The 21,006-nt window shown below is 41.5% G+C and overlaps 1 protein-coding gene across 5 annotated transcripts in view; it reads left to right on the plus strand.

Moving 5' to 3' along the window:
* The window catches only part of LOC102911743 (multidrug resistance protein 2), a 259,280-nt gene that overhangs the window by 205,332 nt on the left and 32,942 nt on the right, over positions 1 to 21,006 (plus strand). For 4 of the 5 annotated variants that reach the window (XM_076566293.1, XM_006990449.4, XM_076566294.1 and 1 more), the window contains exons 10-18: positions 12,846 to 12,959; positions 13,107 to 13,217; positions 13,405 to 13,530; positions 13,618 to 13,821; positions 14,093 to 14,263; positions 15,201 to 15,362; positions 16,535 to 16,708; positions 18,698 to 18,844; positions 19,844 to 19,951. In XM_076566293.1, coding sequence (XP_076422408.1) covers positions 12,846 to 12,959; positions 13,107 to 13,217; positions 13,405 to 13,530; positions 13,618 to 13,821; positions 14,093 to 14,263; positions 15,201 to 15,362; positions 16,535 to 16,708; positions 18,698 to 18,844; positions 19,844 to 19,951 — 1,317 coding nt within the window. Of the gene's footprint in view, positions 1 to 8,502; positions 8,620 to 12,845; positions 12,960 to 13,106; positions 13,218 to 13,404; positions 13,531 to 13,617; positions 13,822 to 14,092; positions 14,264 to 15,200; positions 15,363 to 16,534; positions 16,709 to 18,697; positions 18,845 to 19,843; positions 19,952 to 21,006 lie in introns of those variants that run through there. The other variant, XM_076566295.1, reaches the window with a different exon arrangement.

Consider the following 21,006-nt stretch of genomic DNA (forward strand, 5'->3'; position numbering starts at 1 on the left):
ATTTTCTTATTTACTATTCAAACAAAAAAATAAGTAATAAAAATCTTTTGAATGGCAATCTCACAATTTTGTAGAAATGTAAATGGTTGCTCTTTGTAACAGAAAATTCTATTTAGATATTTTCTGCCTTGTAGGACAGTGTACAAGTACAAGTGCTATTTTCTTTCATTTGAAGACAATGAAATAATTTGTAAGCCAAACTCAATCTGTGATAGTAGATTCATTTTTTTCCCTCCCTAAGCATAAGCATGTTGAGTTCATGACTGGCCACCTTTTCTTGAATCATTTAATGTAATACCTTTTATATTTTGATCATTACATTATGTAGTCCAGGTTATCCTCAAACTCCTGATTCTCCAGACTCAGCTTTTGAGTTTGGCAATCATAAGTGGGTACCACATGTCTGGAAAACAATGTGCTTTATCAAAATTCAGATTTGTGATAGAGATGTAATAATTGCCTCTTTTTTTAAAAATTTACTTATATTATTCTTCTTACATACCAACCACAGTTTCCTCTCCCTCCTCTCCTCTTGTTCCCTCCCCCTACCTCCTTTCTACCCCCCATCCACTCTCCAGAAAGTGTAAGGCCTCTCATGGGAGTCAACAAAACATGGCATATCAAGTTGAGGCAGGACCAAGCTCCTGCATCAAGGCTGAGTGAGGCATCCTATCATAGGGAGTAGGTTCCAAAAAGCCAGTTCATGCACCAGTGGCAGATCCTGGTCCCACTGCTAGGGGCCCCACAAACAGACCAAGCTGCACAACTGTTACCCACATGCAGAGGGCCTAGGTCGGTCCCATGCAGGCTCCCTAGCTGTCAGTCTAGAGTCCATGAGCTCCCATGACCCAGGTCAGCTGTCTCTGTGGGTTTCTCTGTCATGATCTTGACCATCCCACCCCCTGATTATATAATTTCTCCTCCCTTTCTTCAACTGAATTCTCAGAGCTCAGCCCAGTGCTTGGCTGTACATCTCTGCATCTGTTTCCATCAGTTACTGGATGAAGGTTCTAGAATGACAATAGGGTAGTCACCACTCTCATTACGGGAGAAGGCCATTTTAGGCCCCCTCTTCACTATTGTTAGGAGTCTTAGCTGGGGTCATCCTTGTGGATTCCTGGGAGCTTCCCTGGCACCAGGTTTCTCCCTAGCCCCATAATGGCCCCCTCTGTCAAGATATCTTTTGTTGCTTTCCTTTGTCTCTTTCCCACAACTTGACCTTCCCAATCTCTCATGTTCCCAACTCCCATCCCCTCCCCTCTACTCACCTACCCACCCCTGCCCCCAGTTTACCCAGGAGATCTCTATTTCCCTTTCCCAGGGTGATCCATATGTCCCTCTTAGGGTCCTCCTTGTTACCTAGTTTCTCTAGGGCCGTGGATTGTAACCTGATTATCCTTTGCTTTACATCCAGTATCCACTTATGAGTGAATACATACCATGTTTGTCTTTCTGGATTACCTCACTCAGGATGATTTTTTTCTAGTTCTATTCATTTGCCTGCAAATTTCATGATGTCTGTTTTTTACTGCTGAGTAGTACTCCATTGTGTAAATGTACCACATTTTCTTTATCTATTCTTCAGTTGAGCGTCATCTAGGTTGTTTACAGGTTCTGGCTATTACAAATAATGCTTCTATGAACATAGTAGAGCAAGTGTCCTTATGGTATGATTGAGCATTCCTTGGGTATATGTCCAAAATTGGTATTGCTGAGTCTTGAGGTAGATTGATTCCCAATTTTCTGGGAAACCATCATATAGATTTCCAAAGTGACTGTACAAGTTTATACCCCCAACAATGGAGGAGTGTTTCCCTTACTCCATATCTTCTCCAATATAAGCTGTCATCAGTGTTTTTGATCCTAATCATTCTGGCAGGTATAAGATGAAATCTCACAGTCATTTTGATTCACATTTCCCTGATGACTAAAGATTTTGAACAATTCTTTAAGTGTATTTCAGCCATCCAGTTCTTCTGTTGAGAATTCTCTGTTTAGATATGTACCCTATTTTTTAAAAATTGGATTATTTGGCATTTTGATGTCTAGTTTCTTGAGTTCTTTATATATTTGAAGATCAGCCCTCTGTCAGAAGTGGGGTTGGTGAAGCTCTTTTCCCATTCTGTAGGTTACCATTTTGTCTTATTGACCATGTCCTTTGCCTTACAGAAGCTTCTCAATTTCAGGAGGTCCCATTTATTAATTGTTGATCTCAGTGTCTGTGCTACTAGTGTTATATTCTAGAAGTGGTCTCCTTTTCCAATACCTTCAAGGTTACTTCCCACTTTCCTTTATATTAGGTTCAGTGTAAATGGATTTATGTTGAGGTCTTTGATCCACTTGGACTTGAGTTTTGTGCGTGGCAATAGATATGGGTCTATTTGCATTCTTCTACATGTACACATCCTGTTATGCCAGCACCATTTGTTGAAGATGCCTTCTTTTTTCCATTGTACAATTTTGGCTTCTTTGTCGAAAATCAGGCATTTGTAAGGATGTGGATTGATGTCAGGGTCTTTGATTTTATTCCATTGATCCATGTGTCTGTTTTTATGCCAATACCAAGCTGTTTTTTATTACTATAGCTCTATAGCAGAGCTTGAAGTTAGGGATGGTAATGCCTCCAGAAGTTCCTTTATTGTACAGGATTCTTTTAGCTACCCTGGGTTTTTTGTTTTTCCATATGAAGTTGAGAATTGTTCTTTTGAGGTCTGTGAAGAATTGTGTTGGGATTTGGGGGGGGTTGGAAAGTTTTATTTTATTTTATTTTATTTTATTTTTTGAGTAAAACTGAAATTTATTATAAGCCACAGTCATCCTAGGGACCTCCATGCTATATATATAGCCTCTATGGTTCTATGGGTTGTGGTCTGATTGTTCTTTATCTTTTATCTAGAATCCACCTATGAGTGAGTACATACCATAACTGTCTTTCTGGGTTTGGGTTACCTCACTCAGGATGATTTTTTCTAGTTCCATCCATTTGCCTGCAAATTTCATGCTTTCATTGTTTTTCTCTGCTGAGTAGTACTCCATTGTGTATATATACCACATTTTTTTCATCCATTCTTCCGTTGATGGGCATCTAGGTTGTTTCCAGGTTCTGGCTATTACAAATAGTGCTGCTATGAACATAGCTGAGCATGTATCTTTATGGTATGAATCAGCATTCCTTGGGTATATGCCCAAGAGTGGGATGGCTGGATCTTGAGGTAGTTCGATTCCTAATTTTCTGAGAAACCGCCATACTGATTTCCACAGTGGTTGTACAAGTTTACCTTCCCACCAACAGTGGAGGAGTGTTCCCTTTGCTCCACATCCTCTCCAACATTGGTTGTCATTGGTGTTTTTGATCGTAGCCATTCTAACAGGTGTAAGGTGGTATCTCAGAGTCATTTTGATTTGCATTTCTCTGATGATTAAAGATGTTGAGCATTTCTTTAAATGTCTTTCAGCCATTTGTAGTTCTTGTTTTGTGAATTCTCTGTTTAGCTCTTTAGCCCATTTTTTAATTGGACTGTTCAGTACTTTGATGTCTAGTTTCTTGAATTCTTTATATATTGTGGAGATCAATCCTCTGTCAGATGTGGGGTTGGTGAAGATCTTTTCCCAATCTGTTGGCTGTCTTTTTGTCTTATTGACTGTGTCTTAAAACTTCTCAGTTTCAAGAGGTCCCATTTATTAATTGTTGTGCTCAGGGTCTGTGCTGTTGGTGTTTTATTTAGGAAATGGTCTCCGGTGCCAATGCGTTCAAGAGTGCTTCCTACTTTCTTTTCTATTAAGTTTAGTGTAACTGGATTTATGTTTAGGTCTTTGATCCACTTGGAGTGTTGGGATTTTGATGGGGATTGCATTGATTGCTTTTGGTAAGATTGCCATTTTTACTATGTTTATCCTACCTATCCATGAGCATGGGAGATCTTTTTATTTTCTGATATCTTCTTCAGTTTCTTCAAAGGCTTAAAGTTCTTGTCATACAGGCCTTTCAGTTGTTTGATTAGAGTTACCCCAAGGTATTTTATATTATTTGGGGCTATCTATTGTAAAAGGTGTTGGTTCTCTAATTTCTTTCTCAGCCCATTTATCATTTGTATGTAGGAGGGCTACTGATTTTTTTGAGTTAATCTTGTATCCTGCCACATTACTGAAGGTGTGTATCAGCCATCAGACTTGCCTGGTAGAATTTTTGGGGTCATGTATCTACAAATAGGGAAAGTTTGACTTCTTCCTTTCTAATTTGTATCCCCTTGATCTCCTTTTGTTGCCTTATTGTTTTAGCTAGAACTACGAGTACTATATTGAATAGATATGGGGAGAGTAAACAGCCTTGTCTTGATCCTGATTTTAGTGGAATCACTTTGAGTTTCTCTCCATTTAATTTGATGTTGTCTGTCAGCTTGCTGTATATTGCTTTTATTATGTTTAGGTATTTTCCTTGTATCACTTATCTCTCCAAGACCTTTATCATGAAGGAGTGTTAGATTTTGTCAGAGGCCTTTTCAGCATCTAATGAGATGTTCATGTTTTTTTTTTTTTTTCCATTCAGTTTGGTTTATATGGTGGATTACATTGACAGATTTTTTTTTTTTTTGTATGCTTAACCACCATTGTATCTCTGGAATGAAGCTTACTTGATCATGGTGGATGATTTTTTTTTATGTATTCTTGGATGTATTATTGTTCTCTTTGTTTCTATTTTATTGATTTCAGCCCTGAGTTTGATTATTTACTGCCCTCTATTCCTTCTGGGTGAGCTTGCTTCTTTTTGTTCTAGAGCTTTCAGGTGTGCTGTTAAGTCACTAGTGTGAGATTTCTCCAAATTTTTTATGTAGGCACTTAGTGCTATGAACTTTCCTCTTAGCACTGATTTCATAGTGTTCCATAAGTTGGGGTATGTTGTGCATTCATTTTCACTGAATTCTAGAAAGTCTTTAATTTCTTTTTTTATTTTATCCTTGACCCGTTGGTGATTCAGTTGGACATTATTCAGTTTCCATGAGATTGTAGGCTTTCTGTAATTTGTGTTGTTGTTGAATTCTAACTTTAAGCCATGGTGATCTGACAAGATACAGTGGGTTATTCCAATTTTTTTTGTATCTGTTGAGATTTGCTTTGTGAGTGAGTATGTGGTAAATTTTAGAGAAGTTCTCTGAGATGCTGAGAAGAAGGTATATTCTTATGTGTTTGAGTGAAATGTCCTGTAGATGTCTGTTAAGTCCATTTGAGTCATAAAAATCTGTTAAGTCCCTTATTTCTCTGTTAAGTTTCTGTCTGGCAGACCTGTCCATTGGTGAGAGTGGGGTGTTGAAGTCACCCACTATTAGTGTGTGTGGTTTGATGTGTGATTTAAGCTTTTACAAATGTGGGTGTTGTATTTGAAAAATGTGGGAGAGGTAACTTGGTGGTTTGGAGCCAAGGTGCCCCACAGCGGGTAAGAGACAGAGACAAGCCAGGCAGACAGCGCTCACTTGGAGAGTTTTGTTAGTGGTAAAGGGGAAAGGGAAAGAGAGCGCAGAGCTGCCTTGTGGGAAGAGACAGAGGGAAAGAAAGAGAGGGGAAGGGAGAGAGAAGGGGGAAGAGAATGAGCAGGGGGCTGAGGAGAGAAGAAGAGAGGACACCTTTCATGAGGGGACTTTGAGCACGTGCAGAGAGACCATGTAGCAATGAATGCATGACATTGTCAGGACGCTGAGCTGGCCAAGGTACTGCCTGCTTATTGGCCAGGTCCCCAGGTCTGAATGCTAGCATCCCTCCCTTTTGATTGCTATAAAAAAGGTGTTATGGATGGCAAGTGGAGCAGGAAATGAGGGTGCCAAATTCTCAAGACTGTTTCCTGCTGACTTGGGATGAAGAGGGGTGGGGGGGAGTTGGGAGTTGGGGTCACACACAGTGGGAGGTGTGAGTGAAGAAGCATTCAGTTAGCTTTCATCCTGGAGACCTCATGCATCTGCTCCTTGAGTAAGGGTTAAGAGATAACAGAACTTTTCATGAGTGAGGACATGGGTGAAATCAACTTGTCAGTACTTGCCCAGTTGGTATCTTCGGAGGTGGTACAGGGGCTGGCATATCTGGAGGGTCCCTGCAGGTTTGGCCTTGGCACGAGTCTCCAGGAGGGGTGGACCTGTAGGTGTCATAAACAACTGGCACAGATTTACATCTTGGTGTCATAGCAAAAGGCTGGGAGGCTTCCATACCCTCTCTAATGTCTGAGGGCAGGAAGAGATCTGTTAACTGGGAAATCTATTAGTGCCCTGGTCAACAAACACCATCAGATCTGAAAAGGATAAGTAAGTGAACAGAAGTGAGACAGCTTTCCTGTCTTCACATAAACAAACCTTAAAGCACCTTCTTTTTATCTAACTCACCAGGAGATACCTGATCACTAACAGCAGTCATAACCCTTTTTTTGAGTCTGGTAGCAAGATGAACCATGTCTAGATCTAGTAATAGCTCTAAGAGAGTGAGGCCTGTGAATTTCACATTGAGAACTGAAAAGGCAGCTGAAGTCTTGGTTGCTGCTGTTGAACTGACAAATCCTGGTCATCAAACAGCATCAGAGATCTAAGAAGGACAAATTTTACCTGAGTTAGCGATTGAAAGTGACAGAGACCTGCTGGCTACCTAGACAGCCACCCCAGGGTTCTCCATGGTCATTGAGAGCAGAGGTCTCAGGGCAAAAACATCAGTCTTCAGCTGCCAGGTCTAGGTCTGCCACCCAGCTATGAAAAGCTTTTTCATTAAACATTTGAAATGCCATATTCTGCAGATCTCTGAGCATTTGAGGACTGTCTGTCTATTAGGTATGAATGACTATCAACTTGTGTTCCCTAACAGTCTTCAGTGTTAGCAGCTTTCATAAGACTAAGAAAAGGGGCTTGTGAGTTGGAGTGTGACTCAACTCTGAGAAAAGGATCCTCTTGGGGAACTAGAAACTCCCTTGTAGAATATGTATTTTGTTTATCAAATACCTTATTTATCAAACCTATGTCACCATTTATTTAAATTCTCTATAAGGTTGGTGTTGAACACTTGGCCAAAACATGGGTGTAAATCTCTGAGTTAGTTTTTTGTTAATCTGAATAGATCTTTAAAAAGTAAATTGCTATTATCATATAGGGTATGATAGTACTACCTCAGGATGTCCGGCTACCCCCAAAATCCCCTTCCCTACTCCCAAGAGCTAGCCGACACCCACCAAGTCAGCAGGAAGCAGTTTTGGGGTACATGGCGCCCTGTTCTGTTCACCTGCCATTTTTATAATAAACAAAGAATCTGGAATGTTGAAATTCCTGGCTACTCCCCCAGCTACATGATCATACATGTGCTGTCTAGTAGCCAGGCAAGATGTTTAGTCATTCCAGGGCTTTATGTAATTTATGTAATTGCACACAGCATGATCATGCAATTTATGCGTGTGCGTGGTGTAGCTACATACGCCCATATGCATATGTGCAGGGTAATCCATAAAAAGCAGATCACAGACTCCTCCCCCCTCTTTTTCCTCTCTCTCCATGCACAATTTTCCACAGGCCTAAGCACATTCCCCTCTGTTCCTTTTCTTAATAAACTCTTGTAGTGGGTTTTGTTGGGCCTCGTGGCTTTTCTCCCGTGATAAACAGTGCTGCTTAATGAATAACACAGCGCTGAATAATAATAACTAACAGTCATAAAGGGCTTGAAAAATATTTAGATCTAGGGGGCTGTTGATTGGCCATTTGGATTGTTATCTAAGGACTATCGAGGCTAAATTTGATTGCAAGGTGAATAAGTTTAGGGCCATTGAGGTCGGGTGCTAGGTGTAGGGGCTGGAGGTTTTGTAAGAGGCATTCTGAGGGGGAATGAGAGGGTGTGGAAGACGCGGTTCCCATGGATGAGAGAAGGAAAAGGAAAGGGTTATTGCAGCCTGTAGTATCAGCCACCCACAGGACTCAGAGAGGACTTTGAATGAGGACCATGCCATTCTGAGGGTCGTCAGCACATTCAATGGGGGTCATGTTTGACTTGGCTAAGCCAGAGGTTACTTGGCGCTAGGTACCAGGGTTTGGTAGAGGCCAGAAGGCAAGGATGAAAACCGAGCTCTAAAGGGGTCTCATCCATAGAAAAACGTCAGGAATGGGGTCGTGGAAGTCCTGTTGGGCCTAATGAAACTGCAGGATTGCAGCTCCAAGGGTGGTGGGCTGGGGCCAGGTGAGGAGAGCCTGTCATGTTGGAGTACCAGAGGGGTGACCGACAAAGGTCACTTCCTCATCCCTCGGGCAGTGGGGCAGGTGTGGCCTCAGTGAGGCACAGGAGTTGGGGAGCCAGTCTCTGTGGGGCTGAGGCAATACTTCACCTGGCAGCCTGATTGCACAACTGGCCTTGACCCAGAGCTCTGAACTGCAACCGCTGTTGAGAATCAGGGAAGTGTTTAGAACAGCTGAGGGGAAACTTACGCAGTTGCCTTGGTGGATGGGGTGCTGAGCGATGGGGTGAGCTGGAAGGTGAGCCTGTTGTGGTTCCTGGGTCCCAGTGTGCCTCAGAACTTCGGGAGAGCATGCCTAGTTCACAGCACCAGATGTTGTGTTTTAAAATGGCAGGAGAGGGACCTTGGTGGGTTCAAGCCAAGGTGCCTCATGGCAGGTAAGAGACAGAGACCCGCCATGCAGATAGTGCTCATGTGGAAAGTTTTATTAGTGGTGAAGGGGGAAGGGAGAGGGATGAAAGAGCTGTCTTGTTGCGGGATGTGGGTGGGTGGGGGAATGGGGAGGGGGAGGGGGGCGAGGAGAGAAGGTGGGTGGGCCTCACCTTTTATGAGGGGACTTCCACATATGCACAGGAACACCATGTAGCAATGAGTGCAGGATGTTGTTAGGACCCTTAGCCAGCCAAGGTACTGCCTGCATATTGGCCAGGTCCCCAAGGGGCAGGCAGGTCTGAAATGCCCTTGTATTTGAGGCATAAATGTTAAGAATTGAGACTTCTTATGGATCTTTTTCCTGTGATGAATATGAAATGTCCTTCTCCATATTTTTTGATTAATTTTAGTTTGAAGTCTATTTTGTTAGATATTAGGAAAGTTACACCAGCTTGTTTCTTAGGTCCATTTGATTGGCAATGTCTGTCTTTGAAGTAGAGGTGTGTTTCTTGTATGCAGCGGAAGGATGGATCCTGCTTTCATATCCATTCTGTTAGTCTGTGTCTTTTTATAGGTGAATTGAGTCCATTGATATTCAGGGATATTAATGACCAATGATTGTTAGTTCCTGATATTTTTGGTTTTGTTGGTGGTGATGTTAGTGTGTGTGTGTGTGTGTGTGTGTGTGTGTGTGTGTGTGTGTGTGTGTCCCTTCTTTGGGATTTGCTGATATGAGATTATCTGTTGCCTGTGATTTTGTGGGTGCAGCTAACTTCCTTGGGTTGGAGTTTTCCTTCTAGTACTTTCTGTAGGGCTGGATTTGTGGATAGGTATTGTTTAAATCTGGTTTTATCTTGGAATATCTTGTTTTCTCCATCTATGGTGATTGAAAGTTATAATAGTCTGGGTTGGCATCCATGGTCTCTTAGTGTCTGCATAACATCTGTCTAGGACCTTCTGGCTTTCAGAGTCTCCATTGAGAAGTCGAGTGCAATTCTGATAGGTCTGCCTTTATATTTTACTTGGCCTTTTTCCTTTGCAGCTCTTAATATTCTTTCTTTATTCTGTATGTTTAGTGTTTTGATTATTATATGTCCAGGGGACTTTTTCTGGGGGGAGGGGTCCAGTCTATTTGGTGTTCTGTAAGCTTCTTGTACCTTCTTAAGCATGTTCTTCTTTAGGTTGGGAAAGTATTCTTCTATGATTTTGTTGAATATATTTTCTGTACCTTTGAACTGGAATTCTCCTTCTTCTATCCCTATTTTTAGGTTTGGTCTTTTCATGGTGTTCCAGATTTCCTGGATGTTTTGTGTTAAGAATTTATTGGAAGTAACATTTTCTTTGACCGATGAATCTATTTCCTCTATCATATCTTCAACACCTGAGATTCTCTCTTCCCATCTCTTGTATTCTGATGGTTATGTTTGCATCCGTAGTTCCTGTTTGTTTCCCCATTCTTCCCATGTCTAGAATTCCCTCGGTTTGTGTCTCCTTTATTGTCTCAATTTTCATTTTCAAGTCTTAAACCATTTCCTTCACCTGTTTGATTGTTTTTTCTTGGCTTTCTTTAAGGGACTTATTGTTTTCTTCCAATTTTTTTGTTTATCTTTTCCTCGATTTCTTTGAGGGAATTTTTCATTTCCTCTTAAAGAACCTCTTTAATCTTCATAAAATTGTTTTTAAGGTTGTTTTCTTCTGCTTCATCTGCATTGGGATGTTCAGGTCTTGTTGTTTTAGAACCACTAGATTCTGGTGGTGCCATGTTGCTCTTTATGTTGTTGAATGTGTTCTTACAGTGCTGTTTACCCATTTGGGTTTGGGATAATTATAGGAACAGTGTTGATTCTTGTGATATCTTTGTTGGATGAGTCTTTTGCTCCTTTATTGTCTGTCTGTTTCCTTTATTGTCTTTTGTCCTGAATGGCCAACGGGTCTAGTGATAGGATGGTTGTCAGGTCGATAGGGTCGTCTCTGCTGAGGTTGTGGGGTTTGGGTGCCTAGGTCCAGCATACTGTCCAGCTCTTCTGGCTGGTGTGGGCTTTACTTGTGCCCGTGGGTTTTTTCTTCCAGCTGTTCTGGGTGGTGCCTGTGCCTATAGGATCTGCTGATGTTGCTGGAGAGGGCTGTTCACGGGTGGGCTGCTCTTCCTCCAATTGGTGCAGGTGGTGCTTGTGCCTCTCGGGGCTGCTGATTTTGTGGGGGATGGTTGGCCATGGAAAGGATGATGGGTTTGGTGGGTTTGGGTGATGGAGTGGGTCTTGTAGATTCTAGGGTCCAATTGCCTCTGTTTTTTTAAACCCCATTCAATACCATTTATGAGGCTATTTGATTAGGAATAGGCTCCCCGCACCTCCAGTTTTTAAGGTAATTTAAAATTTTATCTTATTTTTCATTATGTATATGTATAAATATATGTGTGTCATACGCATGTGTGTACAGGTGCCACTGGAGGCCAGAAGAAGGTGTCAGGTCCATTGGTGCTGGAGTTACAGGTAGTTATTAGCTGGTGGTTGTGAACCACCCAACATGGGTGCTGGGAACTGAACTCAGGTCCTTTGCAGGAGCAATATGAGACATCTCTCCAGCCCTTAGGGTAGTTTTTATTTTTAAGAAGTTAAATATTTCTAAGTAGAAGAGCTTAGATTGTAATAAGAACTGTGTCCTGCTTACTGTGATAGAGAGAAACAGTGTTATTTATTTCATATGCTGAATATAGATATCGGAAGTTTCCTGTGTCCCACCTGGTCCTGCAGCAGCTCAGACCCAAGTAAACACACACAGAGGCTTATATCAATTACAAATTGCATGGCCATGGCCTATGGCTCAGTTTTCTTGCTAGCTAGCTCTTATTACTAAACTTAGCCCATTTCTGTTAATCTATATGTCGTCACGTGTTCTGTGGCTTTACCTGTGTGCCATTACATGCTGCTCCCTAGACAGCAGGAAGGCATCTTTCTGCCTCTCTTTTCTCTTCCTGTCTGTCTGCTTGGATTTCCACCTGCGTTGAAACTGCCTTGCCACAGGCCAATACAGCTTTATTTATCAACCAATCAGAGCAACACATATTCACGGCATACAGAAAGACATCCCACAGCATATAGAACCTGGGCTTCACACATGTTAGCCTAGGTAGCTCCTCTACCCTTGAGCTGCAGCCCCAGCTCTGGATGAGCAATATGCATCATCCATTCACTGAGTGCAAATCTGTCTTACAAGCAGGAACATCCGAGTAGTGCATGCAGGATTTTATACCAGACCCACTGGGTTCAAATTCTGGCTGGTCTTTACCAGATCTGTGATTCAGAGCTCTTGTCTAAACTCTTCTGGCTTCTCTTATCTCTTCTGCCAAACAGATGTGACAAGAGCATGTGCCATAGCTTTTAGTGTCCTCGTGAAGACTAGGCGTGCTACACCGTCATATTCCTGTCTGGCTTAGAAGCGAGTGGTGACCTCAGTTCTTGTAAAGCTCCAAGAGAGAAAAGACGAGTCTTTAGTAACAAGAAGCAAGTGTTTTGAATAAAACAAAGAACAAAAGCCCAAATACATGCTCATTAGACTTCAAAAAGAACACAGTCTAGGGAGGTGAACTGGGGACACTGAGTCACGCCTTAGGTGTGTGCTATAGGATTGGGAGAGCATTTGCAGAATCAGTGGCATCCAGCGCAGCCTAGACAGAGCAGGTCAACTTGAAGGCCAGAGATTTGAAGAGAATGTCCTAAAGATGTACAGTACTCATCCAGGTACAGACCTGGTCTTCTTGTGTTTATTTCATTTTATTCTTGTGAAAATCTAGGTAAAAATGCTGAATCTTTGAAAAAAAAAAAACCTTTCTATTTAATATGATGATTGTATAGAAAGTATACCCCGTGTGATGAAGCAAGTAAGACTAATTCCAGATTCTAAGCACATTAAGTGTTTAAACTTAAATTTACATTATTTTTTAATTTTAATCAAAGAATCACAAATATTTTATTTTTGGTGACTACAGTACAATACGTTGATCTATGTACATAGTATGGAATGGTTAAATACAGCCGATTACCAAGTTTTAAATTTGAATCTCTTAGTCATAAACAAAATATTTTAGTACTCACCATTCTTGCAATTTATTCTCATCAGTATTCTGTCAATTATTCTTGTCATTTTGAAATGAAATTGGTTATGTTAGAGGAAAAAGGAGAAAAATTGTGCTGAGCACTAAGTAATTTCTTGCTTTGGTCCCCATCCTCAGGTCTTCTTCTCTATATTAACTGGGACTTTCAGTATTGGACATCTTGCCCCAAACATAGAAGCCTTGGCAAACGCAAGAGGGGCAGCCTATGAAATCTTCAGGATAATTGACAATGTGAGTCTGACCTGCCCACCCATTGATCCATCTACTTGAAAGATTCTTCTGATCGAGTCAGTTTTGTTTTTACTTCCTCTCTCCACAGAGTGTCCCTACAGGTAGTTATTGTAACCTAGTGATCGCCTAAAATATGTTTCTCTTTAGGAGCCAAACATTGACAGCTTCTCAACAAAGGGACACAAACCAGACAGTATAATGGGAAATTTAGAATTTAAAAATGTCCACTTCAGCTACCCATCTCGAAGTGGAGTTAAGGTACGGTGATAAATCTGTGATTCAACAATTTGTTGGATAGAGATACTCCTTTAGATACTGTAAAACAAAATCACACCTATGTTATATGTTTAAACCCAGTACTGAATTCAGCTTTCAGCTCATAGAACACGCATAGATCTGTGTGTCTGGGAATTGCCCTGACATTAGCATCTCACCTTTTTTGCAGATCTTGAAGGGCCTCAACCTGAAGGTGCAGAGTGGACAGATGGTGGCCCTGGTTGGCAGCAGTGGCTGTGGGAAAAGCACCACTGTCCAGCTGCTGCAGAGGCTGTATGACCCCATAGAGGGCGTGGTGAGTCGGCATGCACCAGCAGCAGTTACCACTGCCCATCATTCTGACTCCATGAGTCTAAAGTGAAAACCACGCATTCTATTTCAGGTCAGCATCGACGGACAGGACATCAGGACCATCAATGTGAGGTATCTGCGGGAAATCATTGGCGTGGTGAGTCAGGAACCTGTGTTGTTTGCCACCACCATCGCTGAAAACATTCGCTATGGCCGAGAAAATGTCACCATGGATGAGATTGAGAAAGCTGTCAAGGAAGCCAACGCCTATGACTTCATCATGAAACTGCCCCATGTGAGTTGTGCCTGTCCGCTGTCACCCCTGACTGGCCTGATGCCATCCATGTGAAAAACTCCTGTTAATCAGAAGAACTTCCTTAGAGGAGGAATCCAGTTTACTGTGGATTTTACATCGCTCACTCTATCTACAAGCGGTAGAACTGGACTGTATTGCTGTCGAGGCTCCAGTGATGATCACATCCCAATTTGAAATGTGAACTGAAGTAGTTTGTTGCTTTACTACATTTTCCCGTTTTTTTTTTTTTGTTTGTTTTTTTAATTATTAGAAATTTGACACCCTGGTTGGTGAGAGAGGGGCGCAGCTGAGTGGGGGACAGAAACAGAGAATCGCCATCGCTCGTGCCCTGGTCCGCAACCCCAAGATCCTTTTGTTGGATGAGGCGACCTCAGCTTTGGACACAGAAAGTGAAGCCGTGGTTCAGGCCGCTCTGGATAAGGTCTGTGAGCTGTACTTACAAGGTCTGAATTATAAGAATAATAGTATTCCACTATTTATGTTTTTTCTTATATGTGTGACTGTGCATGTGTGTATGCATATGCATGTATAGCTGCACTTGAACATGTGTGCACATGTATGGACTATCTTCCTTAATTGATCTCCACCTTACTTTTTGACACAGTGTCTCTCACTGAACCTGGAGCTCACTGATTTGGCAACACTGGCTGGTCTATGAGTCTCAGTATCTTTCAGTCTCTACCTCTCCACAGCACTCTACTTAAAAAAAAAAGTTCTATTTATTTTCTAGTTATGTTTTTATTTATTCTTTGAGAATTTCATACAGTGTATTTAGATCATATTCTTTGTTGTTGTTATTCTTTTGTTTTCAGAGACAGGGTTTCTCTGTGCGGCCCTGTCTGTCCTGGAACTCTATCTGTAGATCAGGCTGGTCTTGAACTCAGAGATCCAGCTACCTCTGCCTTTCAAGTGCTGGGATTAAAGGCATGTGTCACCATGCCCAGCTTTGATCATATTCTTTACTCAACCCCAATCCCTCCAGATCTTCTCTCACCTTTCTACCCACCCAACTTCATGTTCTCTCTCTTCTCTCTCTCTTAAAACAAACATACAAAACGAGAGTCCCATTTGTGTTGGCTGACTTCTCCTGAGCATCGGGCCTGCCCCGCGGTATGGGTGATGCACAGAATTTTACTCCACTGAAGAAAACTGCTTTTTCCTTTACCAGAGCTATCAGTTATAAATAGCTCCATGGCTAAAGAGAGACTTCATGCCCATATATTTGTTGAATTAATAGACTATTTTCTGAAGCTTTACTGGTTTTATATTGTCAAAGCACTGACATTCAGCAAACATAAGTTGAATGAGTTTTTACATATAATTATTCATGTCTCATAGCCAGGTTTCTCTCTCTCCAGGCTAGAGAAGGCCGGACCACCATCGTGATAGCTCACCGCTTGTCTACAATTCGTAATGCTGACGTCATTGCTGGGTTTGATGATGGTGTCATTGTGGAGCAAGGAAATCATGATGCGCTCATGAAAGAGAAGGGCATTTACTTCAAACTTGTTATGACACAGGTACAGTGGAACTCTAGACTCTTCCCGAATTACATTGGTAATAACATATTACTACTTAATGCTACAGATGATTTGATTTGATTATCTTGAAAAGTAGGAAAAGTGCTTTGGATATTCAGGACCAGGCAAGTGTTTTGTGATACTTTTTCTGGGAAAGAGAGAAGCTTAAAAAGGATAATTAATGTTTAACAAGGTTTAGAGATGAGCTGCCCATGGTAGTAGCTGCTAGCTACTAAGCATTTAAATATTGGTTAATCTGGATTTTGAAATATTTTAAGTACAATATTTAAGTACAAAATATTTAAGTACAAATGGGATTATGAAGGTCTAGTATTAAAAAATGCAAAATATTCCAGTAGCTTTTTGTACTGTTACATGTTGAATGTATAAATTAGATAACAATAATATCTTGGATTCACTAGATTAAATATATAGTTAAATTGATTTTTAACCATTTTCACATTTTCTGTTGTGGCTGCTAGAAAAATTTAAATGGCCCGTGTGACTCACATTATGGCATATAGTTCATTGTCTTTGATAACACTAGTTCAAAGCAAACTTGATCGACTGAATGCCCCAGAGAAAAAGGTTGCTTGAGTTAGCTTTCTGTTGCTGTGAAAAAACAGCAGGACCCAACACAACTTAGGGAGGACAGGGTAGATTCCATCCTGTAGCTTATAGTCAGTCCATCATCCAGGGAAGTCAGGCCAGGAAGTCAAGGCGGGAACCCGGAGGAAAGCTGCTTACTGGCTTGCTCCCTCTCCTTACTCAGGCTTTCCTATACAACCCAGGACCACCTGCCCAGGGATGGCACTGTGTGCTGGGTCCTCCCAATGCAAACATAAGTCAAGAAAATACCCCACAGAGTTGCTTAAAGGTCAATCTTACAGAGGCATTTTCTTAATTAAGATTCCCGCTTCCTAGATGTTTAGGTTTGTGTCCAGTTGACAAACCCAGCAGCACAGAAATGGCTACCTAAGAGTTGTATTTGGTGGCAATCCTTTTCATTTCACGGTTTTCATTTCATCACATGAGAAAGCCTAGCAGCTTAACCCCGCCTTGTCCCATAAAAACTTGAACATTTCATGATTTTCCTCATGCTGATGCTCATGAGCTATTCCCCTTGTCTAACTGTGCCTAACCAATTTCTCCGTCTTTCTTATTTGTTTTAGACTAAAGGAAATGAAACTGAACTGGGAAGTGAATCTTATGAATCCCAAAGTGACACTGAGGCCTCTGAATTGACTTCAGAAGAATCAAAATCCCCGTTAATAAGGAGATCAACTTGCAGAGGTACTCGTGGTCCACAAGACCAAGAGAGGAGAGTCAGTGTGCAGGAGGCGCAGGTACGGATGTGGCTGCAGTCTTAGTTCTTAGACCTCCCCACACCCTCCTTGTGTCTCTGTAGTTGGGTGAGCTGGGGCTGGTGTAGGAGGGAAAACAAGATACGACTGTTTTGATGCCTTCTGTCATGTTTTATAGATTGTTGCAGAAATAAAAATCAAAACATTTTACAGTCAGAATTCATAGGATTTTTTTAAAATTTGGATTTATGTAAAGAAATTGTAGTAGTCTGTAGTTTTTTTGTTTGTTAGGTTTTTTTTCTCTTCTTTTTTTCACTTTGGGGGCCCACCACCTGGCTCCAAATAAATACACAGAGACTTATTTTTACTTACAAATGCCCGGCCTTAGCTTGACTTGTTTCTTACCTGCTTTTCTTATTTAACTTAAATTATCCCTTTTCTCTTTAACTACACTTTGTCTCTGGGCTTTTTACGTTTCTTCTTTCTTTCTTACTCTGGCTGGCTGTGTGGTTGGATGGCTGGCCCCTGGCACCCTCCTCTCCGTCTCCTTTTTTTTGCCCCTTCTTCTATCTTTCCATGAGCCTGGCTTTCTCCTCCTATTTGTTCTCTCTGCCCACCAGCCCCGCCTATCCTTTCTCCTGCCTCGCTGTTGGCTGTTCAGCTCTTTATTAGACCAATCAGGTGTTTTAGACAGGCAAAGTAACACAGCTTCACAGAGTTAAACAAATGCAACATAAAAAATACAACACATCTTTGCATCATTAAACAAAATGTTCCACAGCATAAATGAATGTAACACATCTTAAACTAATATTCCACAATAGTGGTCTATATTATTAACGGCCTTGCTGTGGCACAATACCCACCTGAGGCAACTTCAGGGAGGAAGGAAGGGTGTATTGTATCTCACAGTTTGAGGGTAAAGTTCATCGTGGTGGGCTTAAGATGGAAGCAGAGAGTGATGTGCTTGTGTTCGGTTCTCTGCCCTTTGGCTCAGCCCCAGAGTTAGGTCTTCTCAGGACAGTTAAGCAGGTCTGGATCTGGATCGCCCTTGCAATTGTGCTCTGAGGCGTATCTCCTTGGTTATTCTGGGTCCTGTTAAATTGACGATATTAGCCGTCACTGTCAGGAATTCCTAAAGTCAGGAATGATGAACAAATCTTAAGTCCTTAGTAAAATCGTGCTGTCTTGTTTTGTTTTTGTGGTGCTAGGGCTTCATACATTTCAGTTGGGCACCTTACCGATGAGCTACATCTCCCACCCCTCATTTTACTATCTACTAAAGCAAATGGGATGCAGCCCTGTCTGTATGCCTGTATGCCCTTGTACTCAATGTATGTGAAGAGTCTATGCAGATGGATGGAGCTGGTCCAGACGTAATATATGTAAATAAACATATAGCCAACCAAGACTAGGCTTATGAGAGTTAAAAGCACATATTCTTTATAACCTCAGATGTCCATAATATCAGAATTATTATGTGTTAGGACAGTTTAATGATTTTTAAAAGGAGTGAGACTCCGGTGGATCTGCCAATATTCAATGTTTTATTGTTCGTTCCCAATTATAAATATTCTTGTCTTGTGAAGTCTAGGCCAAGAGTATTGGTAACAACATCATTAGTTTTTTTTTTGTTGTTGTTGTTGTTTTTTAAATGAAACTGTCAGAGTTAGCTTCAGAAAGAATACTGCCAGTCAATAAGGAATCATGTTATATTCATTAATGATAATATGGATGGATGGAGCTATAGATGATAAACCTAATTATCAATTTTTAAATAATACTTCTATGTGTATGAGTGTTTTGTCTGCATGGATGCCTGTGTACCGTGTGTGTGCCATACCGTTAAAGGCCAGAATCAGATCCCCTAGAACTAGACTTACAGATATCTATGAATTGCCTTATGGGTGCTGGGACTAGAACATGGGTCCCCCAGGAGATCAGCAAGTGCTCTCAGCTGCTGAGATGTTTCTCTGGCCCCCACATTATCAATTTTGTAAACTATCTCATTGTAATGGATGTGTTTTCTAGGAGGAAGACGTGTCTCTAGTTTCGTTTGGCCGGATCCTAAAACTAAACATAACTGAATGGCCTTACTTGGTCATTGGTGTGCTTTGTGCTGTTGTAAATGGATGCATGCAACCAGCGTCCTCCGTAATATTTTCAAGGATTATAGGGGTAAGTGTTGGTGTCCTTTCTGAGTATTTGTTTGTGTTTACTAACGAAGAGTGAATGAGTTGCTTCTATTTGTACCATTAACAATAAACCAGAAAAACATGACTCTTCACATGGCTTGAAGATAGGAGAATAGAAGTATGATTTGTAAGAGGAAACATATTTTTTTATTTAAGCTCTTAATTTTTTTTTCATATGAGAGTACTGTATTTACATCATTTTAATCTTCTTTTACCCCCTCCAACTCCTTAGGTTTACTCCCCACCCCCTCTCAAATTCATCCACTCTTTTATAATTATTATTGTTACACACACACACCCTACTGAGTCCATTTAGTGGTAAAACACACAGAAATAGGGATCAAAGACAGTTGACAAAGTGAGCTGTCCTTTGGGGGCAGAGAGTGTAAGAGCCAGAGAACCAGGACAGCTGCTGCTCAATGACACGGGAGTCGCACCCAGGAAATTGTGACAACAAAATCGCCTTTACAAGAGCCATGTAATGACAAACCAGTCATCATGCCAAAGTGAGCGGGTGACATTTCACAAGGGCCATAATCGATGCCTCTGAGAGATGGAGACTCCATTTGCTTTAGGGATGAGCTCCCTGATAGGTTATCCAATCCCAAATAGTCAACCCAGACAGCTTGGAACACTTTGAAATCTTTACAGAGTAAAACAATGAGTTGTTGAACAGTATTACTCCTTGCCAAGATTCCAAGTGGAGAGAATTTATTGCAATGTATTCCATAGTAGGGCGGCATGCATTAATCTATATGGAACCCCCCTAATATTGTTGGGTGAATCTGTGAATGGCAGACACCCTTTGTCTAGAGGGAAGGCAGAATACAGATGCCTTAGAGGTCAGCATTCTGGAAACCAACCTTGTTCCAGTATACAAAGTCTGTCTTGTCCTCCCGACTGCGTGAGATGGGGAGTGGGCGCCATGAGGAATACCTTTCTCACCCATAGAACTAACAACCCCTCAAATACTTTCTCACAGGTCTTTACAAGAGATGATGATCCTGAAACCAAACAACAGAACTGTAATTTGTTTTCCCTGCTTTTTCTGGTCCTAGGAATGATTTCGTTTGTTACATATTTCTTACAGGTAAGTGTCTACATCATTTCTGAAGGTTTTGCAAACAAGTATTTCATTTTCATGTTTGTGTGATTCCTCCTTCATGACCTGGGCTGTAATAGTCTTACGGTTCTGCCGCCTCTTGCTTTCCTCCTCTTCTCTACCCTTTCCCCAAACACAACCCTCGACCTAATCAGAGTAAAGGGATGTTCAGTGTGCTATAACAAAGATGGAGACATCAGAACGGAAGCCCAGGGTAAGTTTGGAGCTAAGTATCGCTGGTCTATTTAGTACTGAGAGAAATGTGTTTCTATATTTGAAAAAAAGAGAGAGGAGGAGAAACTAAGAGAACTCTGCAAGTGTTATCACACTAATTTAAAAACTAATTTAGACGTTTGTGTTTGTCACTATGCTCTTGCTACAAAGCATTCTCTCTCTCTCTCTCTCTCTCTCTCTCTCTCTCTCTCTCTCTCTCTCTCTCTCTCTCCCTCTCCCTTCCTCCTTCCCTCCCTCCTTCCCTTCCTTCCTTTCTTTTTTTTATTGGTTTTGAGACAAGATTTCTCCATGTAACAGCACTAGCTGTCCTGGAACTCACTTTTGCAGACTAGGCTGGCTTTAAACTCACAGAGATCAGCCTGCCTCTGCCTCCTGAGTGCTAGGATTAGAAGCGTGTGCCACCCACCACACCCAGCAGAAAGAACCCTGTCAATGATAGGAGAATGCCAATCAGTAAAAGGAGAGAAGCACTTACATCTTTAACACTTTTTGTAGGTTGAAAATCATATGACTCAAATTCAGTTGCTATTGTTTGGAAAGGCATGCAGTGTGAACTCTGGGGTGAGGCCTAGATCTTCCTGTCATTTACACACAGCCAATTACGTGTCTGTGGAACAATTGGCCATGTTAGCTGCCTTTGCCTGAGCTTCCTTTCTCTAACATATGGGAAAGGTTACCTCAGGATGACTGAGAGAACTTGTGACCAAGTAAGAAAGCCTAGATCTACGAGGCACTGGGAAGTAACCTCCTATTGAATGAATCAGTGATTAACCACATGGAATCTTTTAGCTGAAACTCTGAATATTTCT

The sequence above is a fragment of the Peromyscus maniculatus genome, chromosome 3, assembly GCF_049852395.1.
Source record: "Peromyscus maniculatus bairdii isolate BWxNUB_F1_BW_parent chromosome 3, HU_Pman_BW_mat_3.1, whole genome shotgun sequence".
NCBI lineage: Eukaryota > Metazoa > Chordata > Mammalia > Rodentia > Cricetidae > Peromyscus > Peromyscus maniculatus.